Source organism: Trichomycterus rosablanca, chromosome 12 (assembly GCF_030014385.1).
Source record: "Trichomycterus rosablanca isolate fTriRos1 chromosome 12, fTriRos1.hap1, whole genome shotgun sequence".
Lineage (NCBI taxonomy): Eukaryota > Metazoa > Chordata > Actinopteri > Siluriformes > Trichomycteridae > Trichomycterus > Trichomycterus rosablanca.
This window is the reverse complement of record NC_085999.1, coordinates 21,748,512-21,765,420: the sequence shown is the minus strand read 5'-3', so window position 1 is coordinate 21,765,420 and position 16,909 is coordinate 21,748,512. Positions and strand designations below refer to the sequence as shown.

Genomic DNA, 16,909 nt, shown 5'->3' with positions numbered 1-16,909 from the left:
TTATTGAAGACTAGAGCGAAGAACAACCCTATTATTATTTATCTATTTATTACCAGTTATAACTTTTAGATCATTTAATTTTGTGTTCGTATGCTCTGTGTAAATCGTGTATTTATTTAAAGTATCCTCCAGGCCACCCAAGAAGGATGGGCCCTGCTGAGTCTGGTTCCTCTCAAGGTTTCTTCCTGTAATTTTCAGGGAGTTTTTCCTTGCCACAGTCGCCCTCGGCTTGCTCAACAGGGGTTTTTTGTATCTGTTGGTCCTGGATTTTGTAAAGTTGCTTTGAGACAATGTCTATTGTAAAAAGCGCTATATAAATAAAGTTGACTATATGAACAACGATTGGCCTGTGTTCAGGTGGGGGGTGGGGGTGGGATTGGAGACCGGAGGGGGTGGGTCTCTCTCTGTCAGAATGCGATTACGATCTTTGCCGGCTGATTGAGAGGCACCTACACAAGAGATGAGGGAGGGTGCCCTTAAGGTATGTCTCTCCGCATGCAACGCTAGGTGGCACCAAACTCATCAATGTGTGGGTGGCAAAGATGCATCCGGTTGCTGCCAGTGTTTCGGAGGGGATGTTGGTTAGCTTCGATCTCCTCTGTCAGGGCAGGGTTTGGCATAGACAGAGAGGAAGCACATGCAAAAATTGGACAATTGGATGCGCTAAAGGGGGAAAAAAAGGGGGAAAATATATTTTAAAAAAACAAACAAAAAAAACCTATTTAGGTAAACCTATCACACATCACAACCGGATTTTTGCACTCCTGGATGGAATCCTATTTCCAAAAGCTATTGATGTATGTAAATGTAAAGCTAACACCTCATGTTCTGATCCCATTTTACAGGGCAACAACAGAGCACACATGGCCGAGAAAAGGCAGCAGTGAAACTTACAGTAGATAAAGATTTTTTGTTGTGCAAAAATTGACATTTTTGTTTCAGCTGAAGTGACAGCCATCCAGTCCTTTGCCAAGGCAGAAAAGAAGGCCGAAAAAAAAAAAACGAGGTTTGGTATGGTCCAACTGGTAAGCCATGTCTTTCCAAATTTTTTTTTTCTATTTTATAATAATTTGGAGGGATGCAGAATAGTATCTCAAGACATTGGTACACCAAGGGCTTAACTAGCTTAACTGATTACTCCCAAAAATTTTGTGAATGCTGCATGATTTGCGCAATAAATAAGGTTAGTAGGGGTATTAAAACTCTTTATACTGATTGACCATTTCAACATTTCCAGATTGATTTCATTGATATGTTCTCCAAATAGATTGAAGCATTCCCGAGATCAAAACAGGATGCAAGTGCAATTATAACTGACATAATCCAAAGGTGGGGGATCCCTGAAAGAATTGGCATTGACAATGGTACTCCATTTGTCAACAAAGCATTACAGCAAGTTGTGAGCATATGATTTAGTGATTTAAAACAACAAATTGATTTAAAACAACATTGTGCCTTTCACCCAGTCTGTGGGGCTTTGGAGCAAGAAAATGGCACACTCAAAAACAAATTAGTCAAATGTCATGCAGATACTGGTCTGACATGGGTTAAAGCCCAGCCAGTGGTAACAATGAATATGAGAATCAAAATAAGGGAAGAACAAACCTAGGCTATTTTGAGATCCTATTTGGCAGGCCTCCAAAAACAGTCGCAAAGGTTGCTGAAAGAGCCAAGTGGATCCATGCTAATCATTAAAGAAGAGTACCTGAACCAACTGAGAGCCAGACATAGGAGAAACCAACTGAAACCAGCCCTGACACACACAGAGCAAGATTAAAGGGGCAATGTCAGCTTGTCCTTTTGCTGAAAACTGCACAAAAACAAGAGAGTTTTTGCACAAAAGTCACCTAAATGTGTTGAGCCCAGGAGCCCACCTGATAAAAGAAGAGGACGTCAGTGAGCCAACTGATGTTGCAGGGTGTGAAATAGCTGATTGGTCCAATTCAAACACCCTTGAACACTGTGTAATAAAGTACATCTTGAATCAAAATCCAGAACATTTAATGAGAAAGATTTTCACCTCAGTAACTAGTGAAAGACTCAACTGTGATTTCTATTTGATTATCAGGATCAGGACTGAGAGTGGGACCTGAGGATAACTGTCGCAGAAAATTGTTGTAGACTAGATAACCTATAGAGGAAGGGTGACTCTAAGCCTCGGTGAGATGGGACGAGTGGAGATTGGGCGTGCCCGCACTCCGAGCACCAACATACATAAAAAATGGCAAAGACTCACCTAACCTAGAAATGTAAAAGTCTGACAAAAATGAAAGCCCATTGTTTGACACATGGTGTATTGCGTGTTAGTATGTCTAAGATGGGATGTGACTTAGATAGGTTAAATTGATAGATAGGTTTAAGACACTACAGAAACGTTTTTAAAGTGCTTTTTTGAGCACAAAATTACTAATACACTGCAGACATGTGCTTAAAGTGCTTATGTGAGCATTTCTGATGCTGAAAATGCATTGTCAAGAGAGTAATAAGATTGTTCAAAAAGATAAGATTAAGATTAAAAATAAGATTGTTCACCTTTTGAGTTTCTTTTGACTTAGAGTTTTTGTTTTGATTTTAATCATCTTCTCACTCGTATACAAAATTTTGACGATTTAATGTCTTTTGAGTAGTTGGTTTTTATATTTACTTAAGTATTTTGATAATCATTTACACAATTATGTACTCACATTTATCTCAGGTGTCGAGTACACTATTGCATCAGGTAGGTTAGGTAGTAAGATGGGTAGGGTGTGGAATTTTTCCTCAATTGAAATTGGAGCTGATAAAATGGACAGTGAGTGTAGCAGATTAGCTCATGAGGATTTTTTCGTGAGTCTGAGGGTTTTTTGCCCACCCCTGGGGGATGACAGGATGAACAAGTAGATAGTATGTAAGAGTGATATTAATTAGTTATGTTATGTTAATCATTTATGTATTCAGACTTTATTGATCACTTATGGGTTTGTGACATAAAGTCACAATAAAAGGGGAATCTATTCTTAGTGATATTCTCAGAAATATTCCTAGCAAAAAACACAGTATATTCATTTCATGATTTTTTTTTAGGTGTGTTTACTTTATGATAACAATACCTTAAAACTCTGACAAGGGAAGGGTATGTTTTTGATGTTAATTGTAAATGCAAAGTTTGTTTATTATATAAAATTTTGTTTGTGTTGTCCAGGAAGGACAAAAGGAGGGATTGTGACTGGAAATTTTATATTTTAGTTATTTTCATTAAACTCATAAGTTTTTGCTTTCTTAGTTCAATTAATAGTGGTAGAAGAGACTTTTGAAGGTTTCCGAATTCCAAAGACTGATACTGACCTTGACACACACCCACACACACAGACATGTTCCTAACAAACTAACCATTCTTGTAAAATGAAAAACAAGTTTGGTGTGGAAAGTTAGCTTTGAGCTGGGTCGCTGAGCAGAGTTAGCCTGAAGGGGAAGTAAAACGGGGTATAAATACTGCAATAGGGCAGACGGTATCCACCTTTCTTCTCTGTAAAGCTGTGTGAGTGTTTGCATTATGAGATCGGTCCTCAGCTGAGAAATAAATTGATTTTCTATTACTCCGGTTGTCTGTGTCACTCTTTAAGCGTTACTTTGAATCCTCACAACAGTACAAAATCACTAAGACACTTAAGACATGTGCAAAATCCTCTTCTTTAAGCTTATCTGACGCTAAAATTGCATTGTTTAATGTCACTATCAACAAAGTAATAGGGATGTACAAAACTACTAATACACTGCAGAAACGTGCTTAAAGCGCTTATGTGAGCTATTCAGGCGCTGAAAAGGCATTGTTCTTTATCATGTCTTTATCAACAGAGTAATAAGAATGTTAAAAAAATACACTTCATTATTTGATTATTTGAGCTTGTCTGAAGAACTGTTTTTAATGCGCTGTTTATAGCTTGTCTGACCTTAAAAATTTATTGTTTAATGTGGTGATAGGATGTACAAATTTATTAAGACACTACAGAAACGTTTTTAAAGTGCTTTTTTGAGCACAAATTTACTAATACACTGCAGAAACGTGCTTAAAGTTCTTATGTGAGCATGTCTGACTCTGAAAATGCATTGTTTAATGCCCTTATCAAAACAGTAATAAGATTGTTCAAAAACACTAAATACTTCGGGACTGTGCCTGGACCACTTCTTTGAGCTTTTCTGACGCTGAAAAGGCATTGTTCAATGTCATTATCAAGAGAGCAATAAGAATGTTTATAAACAGTAAAACACTAAATAACTGTGATTAAAATGTTTTTTTAATCTTGCCTGACGCTGAAAGTGCATTGTTTAATGTAACTATCATCAAAGTAATAGGGACGTCTAAGATCACTAAAACACTACAGAAACCTTTTTAAAGTGCTTATTTGAGTTTATTTAATGCTGAAAATTCATTGTTTAATGTCATTATCAAAAAAGTAAGAGATTGCTAAAAAACACTAAACACTTCAGCACTGTGCTTGAATCACTTCTTTGAGCTTGTCTAATGCTAAAATGGCATTGTTAAGTGTACCTATCATCAAATAAATAGGGATGTACAAAATGACTAATACTCTGCAGAAGGTGCTTAAAGCGCTTATTTGAGCTTTTCTGAAGCCGAAAAGGCATTTTTCAATGTCATTATCAAAAGAGTAATTCGAATGATCAGAAATACACTTCAGGACTGTGCTGAAAGTGATTCCTTGAGCTTGTCTGATGCTAAAATTGCATTTTTTTCAATGTAACTATCAGCTAAGTAATAGAAATGTGCAAAGATACCGAGTCACTAAAGAAATGTGTTTAGGCTTTTATTAAATTTTTTCTGACGCTCAAAAGCTTGATTTATCATAAAATCATTTTAAACTAAGTGTTAAGAATGTCCAAAAACACCTCAGGACTGTACTGAAAGTGATTCTTTGAGTTTATTTGACGCTAAAATTGCATTGTTAATGTCACCATCAACAAAGTAACAAGAATGTACAAACATTACTACTACACCACAGACATTTGCTTCAAGCGCTTGTCTGACGCTGAAAAGGCATTGTTCAATGTCATTTATCAACAGAGTATTAGAAATGTTTAAAAACAGTAAAACACTAAATTACTGTAAATAAATGTTCTTTTTTTAACTTTGTCTGTCGCTAAAAATGCATTGTTTAATGTAACTATCATCAAAGTAATAGGAATGTACAAAATGACTAATACACTGAAGACGTGCATAATACGCTTCTTTAAGCTTGTCTGAGTAATAAGAATGTTCAAAAAATACACTTCATGACTGTGTTTAAGTGATTCTTTGAGCTTGTCTGAAATGATGTGATTGGGATGTACAAATTTTAAAAACATTTCAAAGCGCCTTTTTAAGCACAAAATTACTAATACACTGCAGAAACGAGGTAGAAGTGCATATGTGAGTTTTTCTAACGCTGAAAATGCATTGTTTAATGTCATTATCAAAAAAATAATAAGATTGCTCAGAAGCACTAAACACTTGTGGACTGTGCCTGGATCACTTTTTTGAGCTTTTCTGAGGTTGAAAAGTAATTGTTCAATGTCATTATCACAGAGTAATTAGAATGATCAAAAATACTTTTCAGGACTGTGCTAAAAGTGATTCTTCGACGCTAAAAATGCATTGTTTAAAGTACCTATCAACATAGTAATAAAAATGTACAAAATCACTAAAACACTTCAGAAATGTTTTTTTTTTTTTTTTTTTTTTTTTTTTTTTTTCTGACGCTCAACAAGCTTTATTAAAAAATCCTTTTTTACTGAGTATTAAGAATGTTTAAAAACACTAAAATCTTCAAGACTGCGCTTGAAGCATTTCTTTGAGCTTCCCTGACGCTAAAATACGGTGGCCGAGAAGTGCAAAACAAATTAACATTTTAGAAAACAAAATTACAAAAAAAAAAAAAAAAAATTTACAAGAGGTGAAACACTTTTACCAATGCTGAAACAAATTTACAAGTGGTGAAACACTTTTACCAATGCAGAAACAAATTTACAAGAGCTGAAACACTTTTACCAATGCTGAAACAAATTTACAAACTGTCGATCTGATGGAAAGGGTATGTACAATATACAGGAAGTGCTTGTTGCTTACCGGCTGTCAATCAAACTGTTTCTCAGGGGTAAAGCGAACGGAGATTGTGATGGTAACGCTAAACAATGTTTTGTCTATTTTGTGGAAATCATTTTATCCAGTTGACCTGCTTTTGTTTTTCTTGTGAAGTCCTTAGATTGTTTGTGCAGACGTTTAGACGTCGCCTGTGCATCTCTATCTACCGTCCGCTCTTCTAAACATCTAAGGAATTCTCACAAGAAAAACAAAAGCAGCCAACTGGCTGAAATAATTAACACAAAATGGACAAAACATTGTTATTAGGGACGGAAGATTTGATACCGATGCTTTGAAGCTTGTTTCACTTTTGTAACACTCGACTCAGTGTATCGGAGCTTGTATTAAACCAGCAGGAATGTGCGGGACTGATTCAAAGCTTTGGTGCGGTCTTTTATCTCACTGACTATATAAGAGTCAGTCAAACTAGAGTTGCCAACCGTCCCGTAAAATACAGAATTGTTCTTTATTTGGAGACTAAACGCCGCGTTCCGTATTGAACTTTGTTCCGTATTTTTATCAGTGGGAGACAAGGCGATATGTATGAAACAGAAGGAAACTGCTGCTACCGTGGGAATTAGAAAGCGTTAGGTTATTATATTAAGTAGTATTCGCTTTTATTCTTAGTAACGCGGTGTTTATCAGGTTTATCAGCATAACAACCTGTTTAATACACCGCTGTATGAGTAGCGCAGTGGGCAGGGTTCATTGTTTTGCCTAAAATATGGTTCTGACTTACTATTATAAAGAATGAAAATAATATATGTTAAACACCCTAAATAAAACATTTTGATAATGTTCTCATGACGGTGTATAAGACCCGTTATATTTTTTATAGGTGCAACCCTAACCACCCCCTCCTCCCCGCTCAGCTATTTTCAGCACAATCAGGAAAAAGCTTCAAAAGCTTTAGTCTGTTAAGGCTTCATCTGCACATCACCATTGTTTAGCATTACCATCGCAAACTCCGTTTGCTTTACCCCTGAGAAACAGTTTCATTGACAGCAGGTAAGCAACAAGCACTTCCTGTGTATTGTACCTACCCTTTCCATCAGATCGGCCGTTTGTAAATTTGTTTCGGCATTGGTAAAAGTGTTTCAGCTCTTGTAAATTTGTTTCGGCATTGGTAAAAGTGTTTCACCTCTTGTAAATTTGTTTCGGCATTGGTAAAAGTGTTTCATCTCTTGTAAATTAGTTTTTGTTGAAAATTTTTTTTTTTTTTTTTTTTTTGTAATTTTGTTTTCTAAAATGTTAATTTGTTTTGCACTTCTTGGCCACCGTACTGTTACGTTCATTAATAGTTCAAATTAACATTAGGCTTGTTTGAGATGAACTGCGCCTCACCTTGGTGGTCAGTGAGAGCACCCGGATGCAGTTGGGGGAGGAGGTTAAAAGAAAACCGTCAAGTCGGACAGTCGCCACCTGCTCACCTACGTGAGCTATGGCGGATCTTGCGGCGTTTGCGTTCTTCGCGGCTGATGAAGTGGATGCAATAGAAATCCCTCTGCTTTTGCGTGAAATCGAATATGATGAAGGTGAAACAGCGTTTATTTAATCATCTGTAGGCTAAACTAAACATTCTTGATCATTGAGCAGGTTAAGCCCAGCGTTTGTTTTCCAAATCCACAGTGGTGAATATAGATGACCACAAAGTGTCAAACTAAGTTTCTTTAAAATCTGTAAATATATATAGTTTTACTCATCATTAATTTATCTTGTAGACTGGTGAAAAAGAAAACTTCTAACAAACATGTTATCAAACACATGTCTACAACAATGTAAATGAATAGACCTAAACTAAGTAGCCTATTTTTCAAGACTGTCTATTGAAACATTTCACATGAAAACGTGTGAATACATAATTCCAAATAATTCCAAATAATTCAAGGTAGAATCAGTGAATATGATAAACAATGTATGTAAAAGTGTTCTAGAAATAATTAGATAGAAATTATGAAGTGCACTCAATCAGACCTTAATCATTATGGTTGTGTATATGGTAAATAGACTGCAATTATATTTGTCAAAGTGGCTTAAAGTCCAAACTGTCTACATAATTATTTTGTCTACGTAAGGACTTACGTAAGAGGATGTTGTCCCCCTCTATAGTCTCTCAGAATTTAGAAGTCATTTCAGACTCTCCAAAGGACAAGTGGAGGTACATAGAGTATGTGGAAGCCACATAATCATCCAGATGGTTTTAATGTTATTATGATAACATTCTTTTTCTCTCACTTACTATTTAGGATCTTATAAACACCCTTGGCCCCATCTATATGAATCCACAGCAAACAAAATTGCCACTGACAAAGAGTGTCCTAGCCTGTCTATGGACACTGTCGAACCAGGAGTCATATAGGGGTATTCCAGACCGATTCAATATCACAAAATCCACTCTTGCCAAACATCTCCATGAGTTTTGTACTCCACATTTCCTGGCCTTTAGGACAAACCCTGCACAATTCTTTGTTAGGCTTTCAAGCAGCTGGATTTCCAAACACTATCTGTGCAGTATAGATGGATGCCACATTCATATTCAGAAGCCACACTGTGACAACCCCCTGGCATATTTTAACAGGAAACAGTTCTATTCTATCATTCTCACTGGATTTTATGACAGTCTGCGGCGGTTCACCTGGTAGCTATGCCAGAGCCTTTCGCCTCACAGAGGTTGCTCGTCTTTTGGAAGAAGATCCCCTGTCCCTGGTCCCACAAGGGATGTATATAATTGGGGATTCAGCCTACCCTCTATTGCCCCAACTGATGAGGCCTTACAGAGACAGCTAGGCAGAAGCGCTTTAATACAAAACTAAACACTGCCTGCGTGGTCACTGAGCATGCCTTTGGCATTCTAAAGGCAAAGTTTAGGAGACCCCAATGCCTGCACATTAGGAATGTCCAATCCATCAGCTCAGCAGTGTCAGCTTGATGCATTCTACACAATGTTTGCTTGGAGCCAGGAGACCAAGGTGATGATGTGCAGGATAAAGAGGATGATGAACAGCATCCACTACAACCTTACAACCAAGATGCAGTTCATTATAGAGACATGATTTGTTCACATATCTAAATATTCATCACCATATTTTTCTTTTTCATTTACCCTACTTTTCTTTTTATTTTTGTGAGCTGGTGGGAATTATACCACAGGGTGATGTGAAGCACTTTTTATCCAATGTAAAATTTAGCATAGATGTTACACACTTTATTATGGCTAGACTAATAGACATTGAGGTCATTCAATTTTTAAGTGCCTCTCCATCATCAAAACTCCTGCTGTGCCTCCACGTGGCAGCTCATGGAAACTGGGTGACTAGCACCCAGGCTAATTCAGCAGGGGATATTAATATCAATGATGAACGATCATGAAAATTTTGCTACCTTGCCTTAAATGTAGACCTAATTCAAACAACACTTACATGAGAAAAAAATATTTATTTTAAAAGGAAAAAAAAAAACTACAGGGAAGAGACGTACTGTGGTTGCATTGCATTAAGTTTCAGAACAATCCTCTCTTATACAGAGTTGTGCCTGTGTTTGTTTCTGCTGTAAAACATACACGCCATGAACCAATCAAATTTAACATCATTAAACAAGTTTATAGTTTATTTCTCAATTATTTGTCATAATACTACTAGCTCTCTCTCTCTCTCTCTCTCTGTGTGTGTGTGTGTGTGTGTGTGTGTGTGTCGCTCACTCTCCGCGATACTGAAAGTAATAAACAGCTCTTATTATGACTGATTGATTCTCTCTACTGATGGAAGCGGAATGCATGGATTACAGTCAATAAGAACTGCTCAGAAATAAAAATATATATTATAGCGGCTCCCTGAGGCGCGACTCGGTTCCTTTCGTTCATTTCAAAGCGCCGTTCAATAGAATCGGATCGTTCACGAACGACCCATCTAGTTGACAAGAGCCTCTGTGTTAGGACATGCACGTGAAAATCAGACTTATTTTAACAAAACAGAGCACTTCTAAAAAGACCTAAAATAAAACCAATGCAAACCAATGCAAAAACATACACACAGAATAGCGAGTGCAGACTAGAAAAGCCGAATCCCGGACATTTTTGGTGATTTAAAAATCCCGGCCGGACGCATTTTTAAGGTCTCAAAAAGAGGACATGTCCGGGAAAAAGAGGACGTATGGTCACCATAGTTAAGGGGTAACTGGCTGTTGTGGTAATTAGGGTTGATGAGTAATTGATGTGGGATAGTTAAGGCTGAGGGGTAATTAAGCTGTTATTTAGCTGGGGTTTTTTTTGCACTTTTTCCTAATACAGGGTGAGTCAAAATTATGTTAACACTTAAATGGCGGAAACCATTTATTGACAAAACATACTTCATATGTGTAAGATGACAGTCTCATCCTGTTCATGTTTAACACACAAAAACCAGCGAGCAACAGTACCATTTAAAGCCTGAACACACATTTCACGGGGAATAGATCCATTCGTGTTAACATAATTTTGACTCACCCTGTATTTCTCCCAATCGAGTTGTAGGGGTGGTAGGACTTAAGGTGTTCTTAGGTGGTTGCTATGGTAGCAGATTAATTGCTAAAGTGTAGTAAGCGCTAGTATACTACAGTATAGCTATGTGATTGAGAAGGTGAACAGATTGTGCAAGCATGTATTTGGTGGGGGTGTGAATACTTTTGCTCATACAGGTGATTGTGTGTGTGCTAGCATGTATTTGGTGGGGTGTGAATACTTTTGATCATACAGGTGATTGTGTGTGTGCTAGCATGTATTTGGTGGGTGTGTATACTCATGCTCAGACAGGTGATTAACCATGCTCGGCAAAGAAGAAACACATTGGTTGTCTAGCCAACATAATAATAAAAAATAAAATAAGAAGAAAAAGAAAAAGAAGACGAAGACTATCGGATAACAACTGTGTGACTGCCTAATACTAAAAAGATGTTGTCCTGAAGGCAGAGTTTGTTGCTCTAAAATCTTACTGTACGTTTCTGCATTTATGCTGCCATCACAGAAGTGTAAACTTTTAAAAGCATGCCATAATTTTATTAGCTGGTATCACACATTTCAGAAGGTGAGATACACTTTAAACTTGATACACCTTATAAAAGTGTAGAATTATAAAATGTTGAGAACGGCACAGTATTCTGTCACACATAGAAACAGTTTCTCAGTGCTCATAGGCCTTGTAGTAGATTAAGCTGGGGCATTAATATAACAATTTAAATATTATGTAATAACTCAAAGTTTTAAGAACTACCATGATAAATGCACAATAATTTTTATATAAAAATCATATTTTCTGATACATTTGATTTTTTCTGTGCTTTCTCCATCCTCCTCAAGTTGTCTGGGTGGAAATCTGCAGCACTGGGGTGCTGATCTCACTTGAATGATGGCTGCTGGTGACTCTCATCAGACAGCTAAGCAGCATGTCTTTAGCCCTGGCTGTTTCCAGCTTGTGTTCTTGGCTCAGCTGCAGCGTGATCTGCTCCAGCACAGAGGCCATAATGGTGTCTTCAGTCATATACTCTGTGTACAGCTCCAGCAACTTCTTTTCTAGATAGCCATTTAGCTCAGAGTTAGAGAGAGGACGACCATCCTGCAGCAGAGAGGGACGCTCACGCCCACTGACTTCCCTCCAGCGTCGGGAACTCCTGTGTTCAGGGGGCTGGGGTCGAAGAAGAGAGGAAGGAGGAAAATCTTTTGATAGCAGAAAGGGTCCAGTGTGCTGGTCCAGCAAAAAACTGCTCTGCACATTTCCAGCTCCTGGACTAAGAGGCAACACTTGGCCACCAGCTATATGCAGGTCACTGTAGTTTTGGCAAATGCTCTGGCAACTGGAGGGTACTAGGAAGGCCTCAGCTACTGGGGATGGTACACTACCATGGATGCCCATACCTGGAGAAAGATGGCGCCAATCCAGGGGTGCTGTGGAGGAAATCTGAGATTCTCCATCTGATGAATGGGAATCTCTAGATATACTGTTGTGAAAGAAATGGACTGGAGCCTGAGTATTGGCTGACGGTTTGGAGGTCAAATGAGAGAATTTGGGAGCCATGACTGAGTGGCATGTGGGAGAATCTACACAGTCAGATTCTAAACAAAATGCCACCCACCACAGACTGCTTTCACACAACATACCTATTTAGAACATATAAACACAATGATTAGCAAAGTAAAAATAAAGATAAAATTTACTTCAACACATATTGCCAGTGTAATAGCAAAGTAACTTAAAAACTCACCGTTTGTTCCAGATATAAGTAATTCTTACTCCGACTGCAGAAGTGTCTGTTTCTCTAAAATGGCTTAACAGCCTTTAAGCCATGGTGTGAAAGAGGCACCAATCTCTGCAGGTTTTAAGCAGTACTTAATGTGGAAGTGAAAGAGTTGCCTGTGATTAGAAAGGTATGTGTCATGCAGGACATACTTTTAATAAATCATTTAATTTATCTGTACATCTGTATGAATTGGCAACATAGTTTGAATACATAAAATTATAGCAAATTCATTTTTAAAATACTATAATCTCTTGTGTTGAAAGACAACAAAATATAGAGTTGTACAATATCATTAGGGCTTATTTGTTATAAACAGTGATCAGTGTTGTGCCAGTTCACAGCTTTTCTGAACTAGTTCAAGTTCAGTTCATACATGCTCAAAGTGAACAGTTCACGTTCAAAGTTCACAATTTTAATTCTGAACTAGTTCAAAGTTCAGTTCATTTTACTTTTTTCGTGAGATATTCAAATAAATACTTTTTTTCACACTACAAGCTAGAAATCACTATACGTTCTTTGAAACTGCTCATTGTAGACATTTGCTCATGACACTGCAATTGTGGGTTTCTTACCAGGTGATGAAACTTGCAGCAGTACAGACAAGGTAGACCAGTTCTATACTTAGTGCAATGAAATCTACCAGCATTTAATTAAAAAAAGAATATATAATATGAAATATGTATATATTATTTGATATATATGATATTATATATACATATGTGTGTGTATGAAATGAAACTCTTGAATGAAGGTAATGAAGGCAAAACTCAAAGGCACAAAAAACTTTATTTTTAAGGAAACTGCGATGCATTGCGCACACAATGTCAAAACCATTTCTGTCTGGTGATACATGATTTAAGCGGCACCAGCGAGAATACAGGAGGGAGGAACTTTCTCTCGTTGCGTTTCAAAAGAGAAAACAGATGTCACTCAGTTTTCAATGGAAAACAAATTCCAACGTTCATTTACAGTGATGTCTGCCGTTCATGACACATAATGTGAACTAATTCACGTTCAAGTTCTTTATTAAAAATGTGTTGCGTTCAGTTCAACGTTCACGAAAAAATGAGCGTGTTCAATGAACGCGTTCTTTTGAACTCGTTCACGCACAACACTGACAGTGATGCATTAATACATTTTATTCTTTAGCTTTTCAAACAAAAATGTGTTTTTTTATATTTGACATCAAGACAATTTTTTTTCAATCAACATTTCCATTAATTAAAGAGCTATCCAACATGAAAATGTACTTTTGGTTACTTAATTAAACAATCATATTTAATTTGTAATTGGGTTTAATTACACTGGACACATCTAGGTTTAATTACCAACAGCCCTGTTAAATAAAAACATTCTAGTTAAGTACTAGAATCCTCATTTACAAAAGTTAAGGGTCACAAATAAAAATAATTTGGAACAATCATAAATCCTCTCAAAAGTACCTATACAATACCTATGACATCACATTGTAATTTACCAAAGAAAGTAACAAAATAACCCAGATAAAAACTTAAGGAACTACAGAAATTCCCTGCTCTAGGTAATGGTTTGATGATTTTAATATAAACAACAGATTGAACAAATTGCAAGCAAAAACCACAGCCAACTAAAACTTTCTTGATGCCTTCATGTCTTTTGGGATAACATTTTGTGGACTGATGAAACAAAAAAAACTAAAACTTTTTAAAATGCATAATTTTAATTACATCGAGTTCCATAAGAAAATTATGCCAACCATAAAAAAAACAGTAATTGTGGTGTGATTGTGTTGGATGTTTTGCTGCTTTTGGGCTGGATGTCTCAATTTGAAGAAGAGAAGCTCAGGTAAACAGCGGTTATGATTTTATACTGCTGTGTGGTTGATCTGGGTTGCGGTGCTGCTGTTGGAATTTTTTTTTAATTCTCATTTATTTGAGAATTATTTACATTATATCGTATCGTAAATCGCTACTTCTCAAAAGCATATTGAGATATGAGTTTTTTAGTCATATCGCCCAGCCCTAGTGGCCTGTAGTATATATGTTTATAAAAACACAGCAACAGTAAATTTTAATAAAGCTGTATTGAAATTAATTAGAGGACTCTGTGATGTTTTTAAACTTCAGCATTCTTGTTTTCAGTAAACTATTTGTTCCTTACGATTAATGTAGTCACTCAAATTAAACCTGTATATTTGTCTTTTTAAGAAATAGGGTAACTAGCCTATTTGAAGAACAATGAATCACCTAATATATACAGATACATCACACAATAAAACAGGATTGTTGTACAGTAAAATGTTAATTGTACCATATTAGTCTATGCCAATCAGATAATTAGTTATCAGCTAGTCTGTATACTACAGTAATAGACTTCCTGAAATGTAGTTATTTTTGGTGTGCCACCCCAAGATTTTCATCTGGTCTCTCCTATGAAAATTTTTTGGGGATGCCACTGCCTCAAAAGTCTGAATGTCCGATCATCATTGCTTGAGCTGAGGCCCAGGTGCAACTGGATTATGCAACAAGCAAACAGGGGCAAGTCCAACAGTCAGTGGCTCAAAAAAACTTAAGTATCCTAATCAAAATTCTGACCTAAGCCCCTTTAAGATGCTCTGGCAAAACATTCAGCAGACATGCACATGCACAACATCCCACAAATGTGGCATTTTTCATTTTGCAAAAAAACAAACAAAAAAAACGTACATTTTTAAATAAAAAAGGAAGTTTCAAATTTACTCCACAGCAATGTTAAAGCATTTTTTTTCACTAGTCGATGTTAAAGCTTTGCAGGTTTAGGGTACAGTCACATTTTTACATGAATGATATGTGTTGCATGTCACGTGGGAGAGAAAGGACTCAAACGCGGAGGTTTAAATAAATAAAAGTTTATTTATTAACAGAAAAACACAGAACATCACACACAAGACAGAACTCAAAAACAAACATAAGGAACCCCGATGGACTTCAGCTGGGGAATGCAGGCAGCAACAAAAAGAAAAGAAGAAAACTAAAAGACGCTGGGCGCGAACCCCGGCCGCTCGGGTGAGAGCCGGGCGCGTAACCAGCGCGCTGCTGCAGCGGGGGAAAGCAGATGACTACATGCGCTTAAGGCGCTACAATTAGTTTTAGCTACAAAGCCTCGAAATCGCCTCAGGCGCAGTTCGAGGTAACAGACGGCTCCGTTATCAGCCGCAGCTAGAGCCAATCTGTTAAAGCACACGAAAAGGGTGCAGATTCGAACCGGGTGAACTGGCAGTACGGCCACGCGCTTGGCGGTGTCGCCACCCAGCGGTTGCAGAATCCCAGACTAAATGTTTTGCTACAAAGCCCCGAAATCGCCTCAGGCGCAGTTCGGGGTAACAGACGGCTCCTTCATCAGCCGCAGCTAGAGCCAATCTGTTAAAGCACACAAAAGGGTGCGGATTCGAACCGGGGAGGCTGGCAGGACAGCCGCGCACTTAGCGGTGTCGCCATCCAGCGGTTGCAGAATCCCAGATTAATTATTTTAAGCTACCGAAAACCCCGAAATCGCCACTGGCGAAGTTCGGGGGAAACAGAGGGCTCCGTCATCAGCCGCAGCTAGAGCCACTCTGTTATGCAAACTGAGTAAAGAGAACCGGTTAACAAAGCAGTTACACAAGCTCCTAGTGCGGATTCGAACCGGGGGTGCTGGCAGACCACCCGAGTGTCTTACCGAGACGCCACCCACCGGCTAGATTAGCTAGGTAAACATTAGCGGGGAGAGGACCAGCGCCGTGTCACGGGGCTGGCTTCACCCGCTAATGCTAAATGCTAACGGGTAAAATAAACACAGTACGAGGACTGCACGACATCGCACCACGCTACTTCTAAGAAGGTAAAAGAAAAGCTAATTACCTCAACCTTGCAGTCTACACACCCTGATGGCCTAATGCCACCGGGGGTACCTCTAAAACTACAAAAGAAGCGTGGGGGAGCCGTCAGCAGTCCCCACGGACACCGCAGTGCCCAAAACAAAAGGAGCAAACAAGACAAAAGGTGCGACACCTGCAGCCAGGCGTCGTGCCCTTAAATAAGGGAGCCGCAGCTGCAGGTCGTTCACCCTAACGAGCTGGCCTAGTATTAAAGGCCTAGCTCCGTACTGCTCTGTAAGGCCTGTGACGTCAGGGAAGAGTGGTAAGTCCCACAAACGCCACAGAACCATTACATTGCATAACCCTTTTCTTTCTATAAATGAAATTACAATTAAAAACTGTGTTTTATATTTCTGCATGTTTTCCTAAAATTTCAGAGCAGATTGTATGAACCCAAGATGTCACGTTTCGTCTGCTCAACTTGATGTCATTTATTAATATACATTTATTCTTGCATTTCAGGAACCAATTAAAAAATAGTTGGGGCAGTAAATCATTTACCACTTTGTAATGTTGCCTTTCCTTCTCACAAGACTTACAAGCTGTTTTGTCATGGTTGACCAATTTTCAGATATTATTTTGACCCATCCTTCCATAAATCTTCAAAAAAAAAAAAAAAAAATGGAATACTGATTCGCCTGACCGTAACACAA

At 37.9% G+C, this 16,909-nt stretch overlaps 1 protein-coding gene across 1 annotated transcript; it reads right to left on the bottom strand.

The window, feature by feature from the left end:
• Positions 1-11,343: 11,343 nt before the first annotated feature.
• Positions 11,344-12,240, bottom strand: LOC134324682 (TLR adapter interacting with SLC15A4 on the lysosome). Its single transcript, XM_063006604.1, has one exon. The coding sequence runs from the start codon at positions 12,238-12,240 to the stop codon at positions 11,440-11,442; it is 801 nt and encodes a 266-aa protein (XP_062862674.1). The 3' UTR covers positions 11,344-11,439.
• Between the last annotated feature and the right edge of the window lie 4,669 nt (positions 12,241-16,909).

What these genes read in the sequence shown, in the direction of transcription:
- LOC134324682 (XM_063006604.1), bottom strand. Translation starts at nt 12,240, where the DNA reads ATGTTGTGTGAAAGCAGTCTGTGGTGGGTGGCATTTTGTTTAGAATCT.